General features: G+C 37.6%; 1 protein-coding gene across 1 annotated transcript; it reads left to right on the forward strand.

Moving 5' to 3' along the window:
• Window positions 1-7,615: 7,615 nt before the first annotated feature.
• LOC145791338 (uncharacterized) lies at window positions 7,616-9,544 on the forward strand. Its single transcript, XM_082871694.1, has 2 exons — window positions 7,616-8,012; window positions 9,501-9,544. Exons 1-2 carry the CDS (start codon window positions 7,616-7,618, stop codon window positions 9,542-9,544), a joined length of 441 nt encoding a protein of 146 aa, XP_082727820.1.
• The last annotated feature ends 399 nt before the right edge of the window (window positions 9,545-9,943 follow it).

Here is a 9,943-nt window from a genome sequence, read left to right on the forward strand (position 1 = left end):
CTTTCCTTTAGTAAAACCATTTTCAATCAAAAATTTTGTCAAAGGGTTATACCATGCATGAGGTGCTTGTTTCAAATCATATAAAGCATTTGAGAGTTTAAACACATGATTTGGAAAAACATGATGTTCAAAACTAGGAGGTTGTTTGACATAAACCTCTTCATTTATGAAACCATTTAAAAATGCATTTTTTACATCCATTTAATAAAGTTTAAAATATCTAAAACATGCAAAGGCAAGTATCATGTGAATGGATTCTAATCTAGTTGTCGGAGTAAAGGTTTCATCAAAATCAATACCTTCTTCTTGCTTAGACCCTTGTGATACAAGTCTAGTTTTGTTTCTAACAATGATACCGGATTCATCAAGCTTGTTCTAAAGATCCATTTGGTGCCAACAATGGAATGATCTTTAGGTCTTGGCACTAGTTCCCAAACTTTGTTTCTCTCAAATTAGTTGAGCTCTTCATGCATAGCCATCATCCAATGTTCATCAAATTCGGCTTCTTGAAAGTTATTTGGCTCAATCTATGAGAGAAAAACCAAGTTACCACAAGTATTTCCAAATAAAGAGCAAGTGGCGATACCTTTGGTGGGATCTCCTAGGATTAAATCCTTAGGGTGATTATGAACAAACTTCCATTCTCGTGAAAAATCATCATTGTTACCACCTTCTTCTTGAGGAGGGAGAATAGGGTGTTCATCCTCGTTGCTCACTTCACATGGTTGATCATTTTCTTTGTAGATGCTTGAGTCTTCCACTTTGGGTTCCAATTCTACAAAATCATCACTAGCAACTTGCATTGGAGAAAAGATGTTAGTTTCATCAAATGCCACATGTATAGATTCTTCAACAACAAGAGTTCTTTTATTAAAAACACGATAAGCTTTGCTAGTTAAATAATAGCCAAGAAAATAGTTTCATCGTGTGACGACCCCGACCTCCGAACTATTATATTACATTATTTCAATGAGTCTAATTGCATGATTATGTGTTTAATTGTGTGATTACATGCTTAATTTTATATTTATCTGTTATTACATGGAATATATGTTCGAATTGGCAACTTAAAGACAAAAATTGAGAGCCAAGACGGCTTTAGAAACTGAAATTGATTAGCTTAATAGACTAATTAGAATTTTTAGAATTTTATGGCAACTTTACTTGAAAATTGATTCGGATCAAAACAATTAGAATAAATTGATTGAAATTAGTTAGAATTGAGCCTAATTACTTAACCTTAATCATACTTGATTAGGCTAGCTAATCACACCATATAAATAAGTCAAATACGCTTATATGCTCATATATATATCCTTTGGCTGAGATTAGAGAAAAAGAAGAAGAGGGAACTCAACATCTAGAGAGAGAGAGAGAGAAAGGAGAATTTGAAGGAAATTGTGGAGGATTTGGGGATTTAAGCTAGTACACACTTGAATTCAAGCCCTGGGTATGATATCCAACCTTAATCTTTGAAAAAGAAACATGTAGGAATTTAATTCATCTAAGTTTTGAGTTCATTTGCATGAAATTGTTAAGTAGAGGCTTCAATCACCTTGAGTCAAACTTGTTTCATAATTTGAAGTTGAAGTTTTTGGTTGAGAATTTACCATGGTTTTGAGCAATTGGTTCCAAATTAACTATATTTCCATGTTTTATAATGGTTTCCCATGTTTTTCTACCTAAAACACGAGTTTGGAACCTTTGAATACCAAATTTGAACTTCAAACACAGTTATGAAAATTCCAGAATTCGGCCTGTCCGCTCGAGCGAAGAAAGTGTTGCTCGAGCATAAAAATCGAGCTCCTAGAAGTTTTAAAAATTTTATAGACCGATCAAGCGGCCAAAGTAACACTTGAGCAAGGACCCTTTTTTCTCAGTCTTTCGCTTGAGCGACCGTTGACCGAAAATTTCATGCAACTAGTACTTTTGCCAAGTTTGCAGACTGCTTGAGCGACAGAAGTTGCACTCGAGCGACCACCTTTATTTTTTAACCTCCGCTCGAGTGAAAGAAGTTGTGCTCAAGCAAAGACCCTATTTTCAACAAAGTTTGACTAACTCTTTTAAGCGCATGCCTTCATCCTCATGTTATTTCAAGTACTCTTAGACACCATTTGAGCTCATATAAACATGGAATGAGTTAGAAACACATGGGGAAAATTTAATTAAAGCGGAACGACTATCGAACAGTATTCTAATTGTACTTTTGTTATGTATTTTGCATAGGTGGACGTCTGAGGCCTTGTGACAACACAACCCACAATGGGTAATAACTTTATAAAGATATGTTCAAGTTATGTTTACTTTCAAAAATGTTATTACTATCAAAATTGATATGATGATTGATGGAATGGTCTATTGAAACATTATTTTCTCATAATGAATGAAGTTCTGTGTTGAAATTATACTCATGGCCCATTGCCCTTGCTTAGGGGAGATTAATACCATGGCCCATTGACCCTTGCCTGGGGGGGATTAATACCACAGCCAATTGACCCTTGCTTGGGGATGATTAATACCATGGTCCATTGACCCTTGCTTGGGGGAAGATTAATACCATGGCCCATTGACCCTTGCCTAGGGGAGATTAATACCATGGCCCATTGATCCTTGCTTGGGGGAGATCAATACCATGGCCCATTGGCCCTCGCCCGGGGGAAACAATACCGTAGCCCATTGAATAATCGAAACATGAAAATCTCTGATGTTAGCCCTTCATGGTCACATTGAATATTGAATATTGACTGACCCTTGTGCTCCATTGATATTAAAGCATTATTACTCTATTGCATGTGCAACATGATTTGATTAAAACGGTTATTGATGCCAAGGTTGACTAGATATGTGAAAATGACATTGTAATGATATTGAACTTCATTCATATAACCTCTTTATTTTGTTATTACTCATTGGGCCCTAGCTCACTATTTATTTATATATATGTAGGTGGGCAAGCTGAATATCAAAGTTAAGAAAGCCTCGAGTCTACCCGGGTCAGCCTTTTGAGGAGCTTCCAAGTGAAGTAATTAGGCTTAGGTGGAGCCATGCACCCCTTTTTGCTTGATAAATGATTTTGTGTTTGTGTATACTTTGGGGTTTTGTATAACTATAAAATTTGGCTATTTGAACTTATGTGATGTTTGTGTATAATGTATGAACGATTGCTCATGATACAAAGTTTGCTTTCTCCATGTATGCACTGCTCGATGGATAACTTATATATGTTGTATTATACTTCCACTGAGCCCCGTACTTTATTTTAAATGGATTTTTGTTTAGAGGCTGTAGGTAATCTATGATTACTGGCCAGTCATGACACTAAAACTATAGGGGCGAGTTTGGGTTGTGACAGAGTGGTATCAGAACACGAATTATATCTCACTCACTTGTCCATTGAGCTATAGAGGGTCTAGAAGAAATTTCAGGATTACATTCATATGCATTTGAAATTTTGAGTGAGATGATTTCGCGATTATATATATACCATTGTGTGCATGAATATACATTGTGTTTGCTATAATACAAGTTTCATATAGAAAATGGTGAGAACAAGAGGTGATGAACTAGAAGAGGTGACCTCCTCAAGACTGGATAGAATGGAATGATTGATGCAAGACATGGTTAAAGCCATAAGACAATAACAGTAGTGGCAACAGCAACAACGACAACTACCACCCCCACCTTCAATGCATGTACCACCTCTAGCTCCAGGGTGTCAGACGGGGCACTGTACTATTGCTTTGAATCGAGAATTCAAAAAGATGAAGCCACCAGTGTTTCATGGTGGAATTGAACCATTGAAGGCCAAGGCTTGGGTCTTAGGGATTGAGAAGCTATTTAAAGTATTCCCATGTACAGAAGCTCAGAAGGTACAACTAGCTGCATTTACATTGGAAGATGATGCAAGGCGTTGGTGGATATTGGTTCAAGATGAGAATAAGGATGTTACTTGGGCTCATTTTCTAGAAATCTTTTACGAGAAATACTTTCCACAATGTGTACGGGATAGAAAAATAGCTGAATTCATGGAACTCAAGTAGGGAAACAAATCAGTTGCTGAGTATAAGGCTCAGTTTACAGAGTTGGCTCGCTTTGCACCCCATATGGTAGATACAAATTACAACAAAGCTAGACAATTTGAAGGAGGTTTACGTGACCCAATCCTAGACAAGATCAATGTACTCAAATTACCAACATATATGGATATGCTTGATAGGGCACTAATAGCAAAGGGAAATATGGCCAACCATAAACAGAATTTTGAATGGAAAGGCAGAAGACAGAATTTTAATAAGGGGACCACATCGACAAACAAGAAGTTAAAGTCTGGGAATTCCAATAATTCAGGGTCAACCCAAAGTGGCAACTCAATACCTACTTGCATCGTTTGTGGAAAGAAGCATTGGGGTGTTTGCTATCACACTATAAGGGCTTGTTACCAGTGTGGAAAAGAAGGACATACAGCGAAAGATTGTACACAATCACATTAGGATCGTAACCGAGGTGCCACAAGTTCGATTGGATTAGTTCCCATAACAAAACCAGCTGCAACACCGTCTACCACAAGAAATGAATAGAGGCAAGGAAGAGTCTTTGCATTGATCCGAGGGGACACTCAAAATACTGAGGCAATAGTGTCAGGTACAATCTCCATTTGTGGTAAACCTACTTATGCTTTAATTGATTCAGGGTCTACACATTCGTTTGTTTCTATGGTTTTTGCTAAAACTTTGAATAGACCTATGGAAACATTGAGCTATATATTATGTGTTGCATCACCTATGGGGGGATCCATGCTATGTTCAACTGTATTCGTTACATGTGAATTATTTCTCAGGAATGCTGTTTTGTATGCTAATTTAATACCTCTAGACATGAGGCATTTTGATGTTGATTTGGGTATGGATTGGCTAGCTAAACACTATGCAACTATTGATTGTGTTTTGAAACGAGTGATATTCAGACCTCCTGGACAAGATGAATCTTATTTCGAGGGAAAAGGGGTAGTTCCACCACCATACCTTGTATCTGTCGTGAAGCCCAAAAACTAATGAATAAGGGTCTTCAAGGTTATTTGTGTAGTGTAATAACCGAACCCACTATGGACATTACTCTAGACAATATACCTTTGGTGAGAGATTTTCCCGATGTGTTTCCGGACGAATTACCTGGCCAACTTGTTAATAGAGAGATTGAATTTAAAATTGATATAATACCAGACACACAACCAATTTCTAAAACTCCCTACCGTATGCCCACCATTGAAATGAAAGAATTGAAAACTTAGTTGCAGGAATTGCTTGATAAGGGATTTATTCGCCCAAGTACTTCACCGTGGGGAGCACCGGTTCTTTTTGTGATGAAGAAAGATGGGGCCCTCCGACTATGTATTGATTACAAAGAACTCAATAAGGTAACAGTGAAGAATAAATATCCATTGCCACATATTGATGATTTATTTGACCAGTTGCAGGGGGCCTAGGTATTTTCAAAAATTGATTTGAGATCAGGTTACCATCAATTAAAAGTGAGAGCTAAAGACATTGAAAAGACTACTTTCCGAACCAGGTATGGACATTATGAGTTCTTGGTCATGCCTTTCAGAGTCACTAATGCGCCCGCAGCATTTATGGATTTGATGAACTGGATTTTCAAACCTTTCCTAGATGACTTTGTTGTTGTATTCATTGATGACATTTTGATTTATTTGAAAAGTAAAGATAAGCATGAACAACATTTGAAAATGCCCCTTCAAACACTTAGGGAAAAGCAGTTGCATGGGAAATTAAAGAAGTGTGAGTTTTGGCTTGATAAAGTAACATTTTTAGGGCATGTTATTAACAGAAATGGTATCTCAGTTGACCCTCAGAAAATCAAGGCAATTGTTGATTGGCTTACTCCAACTAATGTAACAGAAGTTCGTAGTTTTATGGGACTGGCTGGTTATTATCGAAGATTTGTTAAAGACTTCTCAAAGATTGCAGAGCCATTGACTCAATTGACTCGAAAGGGGGAACCATTTGAATGGACCAACCAAAGAGTATCTGCATTTCAAGAACTCAAGACAAGATTAACTATAGCTCCAATCCTCACTATTCCCTCAGGTACCGAAGGTTTTGTAATCTTTAGTGATGCATCTTATAAGGGTTTGGGTTGTGTTTTATTGTAGAATGGCAAGGTAATTGCATATGCCTCTCGACGGTTGAGGCCACACGAGAAAATCTACCCTACACACGACCTAGAATTTGCTACAGTTGTGTTTGCACTGAAAATATGGTGTCACTATCTGTATGGAACCAAATGTGAAGTGTATAGAGATCATAAGAGTTTGAAATACTTTTTCACACGGAAGGAATTGAACATGCGTCAAAGGCGATAGCTTGAATTAATCAAAGATTATGATTTGCAAATTCACTACCATCCGAGCAAAGCCAACATGGTGGTAGATGCACTTAGCAGAAAGAATGTGGCGAATCTTTCCTGTTTGCTCACAGATCAGAGAGAACTGCTACTAGAGTTCGAAAAACTCAAAATTGAAGTGTTTCCTTTTGGTGGCCGCAATGTCCGTACAACCTGCAATTATTGAAGAATTCAAACAAAAGCAAATAAATGATGAGATTTTGAAGAAGATTTGTGATGAACTTGACACCAAGCCTAAACCGGGGTTCATGATTAAAGATTTCGTGCTGAAATTTCAAGGGAGATTGTGTATTCCAAATGATGCGAATTTGAAAAGGAAAATTTTGGAAGAAGGCCACAAGTTGGTGTTTTCTATGCACCCAAGAAACACCAAGATGTACCAAGACTTGAAGTTAGTGTATTGATGGCCGAACATGAAAAGAGAGATTGCCAACTTCAACTTTAAATGCTTACAATGCCAACAAGTGAAAGCGGAGCATCAAAAACCAGCGGGTTTGCTTCAGTCTCTTCCTATCCCATAATGGAAATGGGAGCATATCACCATGGACTTTGTTGTTGGCCTACCTCGAACACCTAAAGGTATGGACTCTATTTGGGTTGTAGTTGATAGACTAACTAAGTCTGCTCATTTTCTTGTCGTAAAGACTTCTTTTACTACATATAGACTTGCTACTATCTACATTGATGAAATTATTCAACTGCATGGGGTTCTAGTGTCTATTCTATCAAATAGGGATCCTAAATTTGTTTCTATATTTTGGCATAGTCTACAGGATGCAATGGGAACAGAATTGAGATTTAGTACAGCATTTCATCCACAGACCGATGGACAAACCGAGAGGACTATTCAGACCTTAGAAGACATGTTTCGTATGTGTGTTTTGGATTTTCAGGGCAGCTGGGAAACTTATTTGCCATTGGCTGAGTTTTCTTATAACAATATTTTCCACACTAGCATCTTTATGGCACCATATGAGGCACTATATGGCAGAAAATGTAGATCGCCAGTTTGTTGGACAGAGGTTGGTGATAGAGCTATTTATGGAACCGAACTTGTGCAAGAAACGACCGAAAGGATCAAAATCATTCAGCAAAGACTCAAAACAGCAAAGAGCCGGTAGAAAAGTTATGCGGATCAATGAAGAAGAGACTTAGAGTATGAAGCGGAAGATCATGTGTTCGTCGAGTGACTCCGATGAAAGGGCAGACGAGATTTGGCAAAAAGGAAAAATTGACTCCTCGCTATATTGGGCCGTTTCAAATTCTCGAGAGGTTGGGTCCTGTCGCTTACCGTATTGCTTTGCCACTGAGAATGGAGCAAGTGCATAATATTTTTCATGTGTCCATGCTTCGTGGGTATCTTAGAGATCCATTCCATGTGATTGATCACCACCGAATGGCTTTAGATGAGAATATGATGTATAAAGAATGGCCCGTGCAAATCATTGATCGGCAAGTGAAGCGATTGAGAAACAAAGCTATCTCTATAGTGAAAGTCGAGTGGAAAGAACATTATGCGAAGGAGGCTACTTGGGAGAAAGAGAAAGAGAAAGAGATGAGACAGCAGTATCCGCATTTATTTCCATCGGAAGGTAACCTAAGTTTGGAGCACCAAACTTTCTAAGGGGAAGAGACTGTGACAACCCCGACCTCCGAACTATTATATTACATTATTTCAATAAGTCCAATTGCATGACTATGTGTTTAATTGTGTGATTACATGCTTAATTTTATATTTATCTGTTATTACATGGAATATATGTTCGAATTGGCAACTTAAAGACAAAAATTGAGAGCCAAGACGACTTTAGAAATTGAAATTGAAATTGATTCGCTTAATAGACTAATTAGAATATTTTGAATTTTCGGGCAACTTTAATTGAAAATTGATTCAGATCAAAACAATTAGAATAAACTTATTGAAATTAGTTAGAATTGAGCCTAATTACTTAACCTTAATTATACTTGATTAGGCTAGCTAATCACACCATATAAATAGGTCAAATAAGCTTATAGGCTCATATATACATCCTTTGGCTGAGATTAGAGAAAAAGAACAAGAGGGAACTCAACATCAAGAGAGAGAGAAAGGAGAATTTGAAGGAAATTGTGAAGGATTTGAGGATTTAAGCTAGTACACACTTGAATTCAAGCCCTAGGTATGATCTCCAACCTTAATATTTGAAGAAGAAACATGTAGGAATTTAATTCATCTAAGTTTTGAGTTCATTTGCATGAAATTGTTAAGTAGAGGCTCCAATCACCTTGAATTTGGAAGATAAGAATTAATCATGTACATGCATGCATAATTTGAGTTAGAATTCATGAAATTCCTACATGCATCGCACACTTACACCTCAATTTGAAGAGTCCTTCATGTTTTCATACTTCTCATGTCACTTGATTATGATTCGAAGAAATATAAACTCACTTTGAGTCAAACTTGCTTTATAATTTGAAGTTGAAGTTTTTGGTTGAGAATTTGCCATGGTTTTGAGGAATTGGTTCCAAATTAACTATGTTTCCATGTTTTATAATGTTTTCCCATGTTTTTGTACCTAAAACACGAGTTTGGAACCTTTGAATACAAATTTGAACTTCAAACACAGTTCTGGAAATTCCAGAGTTTGGCATGTCCGCTCGAGCGTAGAAATTGAGCTCCCAGAAGTTTTACAAATTTTACAGACCGCTCAAGTGGCCAAAGTGACGTTCGAGCGAGGACACCTTTTTTTCAATCTTTCGCTCGAGTGACCATCGAGCGAAAATTTCATGCAACCAGTACTTTTGCCAAGTTTGCAGACCTCTCGAGTGATAGAAGTTGCGCTCAAGCGACCACCTTTATTTTTTAGCCTCGCTCGAGCGAAGGAAGTTGTGCTCGAGCGAAGACCCTATTTTCAGAAAAGTTGGACTAACTCTTTTTAGTGCCTACCTTCATCCTCATGTTATTTCAAGTACTCTTAGACACCAATTGAGCTCATATAAACATGGAATGAGTTAGAAACACATGAGGAAAATTTAATTAAAGTGGAACGGCTATTGAACGGTATTCTAATTGTACTTTTGTTATGTGTTTTGTATAGGTGGACGTTTGAGGCCTTGTGACAACATAACCCACAATGAGTAATAACTTTATAAAGATATGTTCAAGTATGTTTACTTTCGAAAATGTTATTGCTATCGAAATTGATATGATGATTGATGGAATGGTCTATTGAAATGTTATTTTCTCATAATAAATGAAGTTCTATGTTGAAATTGTACTCATGGCCCATTGGCCCTTGCCTGGGGGAGATTAATACCATGGCCCATTGGCCCTTGCCTGGGGGAGATTAATACCATGGGCCATTAACCCTTGCCTGGGGGAGATTAATACCATGGCCCATTGACCCTTGCCTAGGGAAGATTAATACTATGGCCCATTCACCCTTGCCTGGGGGAGATTAATACCATGGCCCATTGATCCTTGCCTGGGGGAGATCAATACCATGGCCTATTGGCCCTCGCCCGAGGAAAATAATACCGT

The sequence above is a fragment of the Camellia sinensis genome, chromosome 5, assembly GCF_055761805.1.
Source record: "Camellia sinensis isolate YWXY chromosome 5, ASM5576180v1, whole genome shotgun sequence".
NCBI classification, from domain to species: domain Eukaryota; kingdom Viridiplantae; phylum Streptophyta; class Magnoliopsida; order Ericales; family Theaceae; genus Camellia; species Camellia sinensis.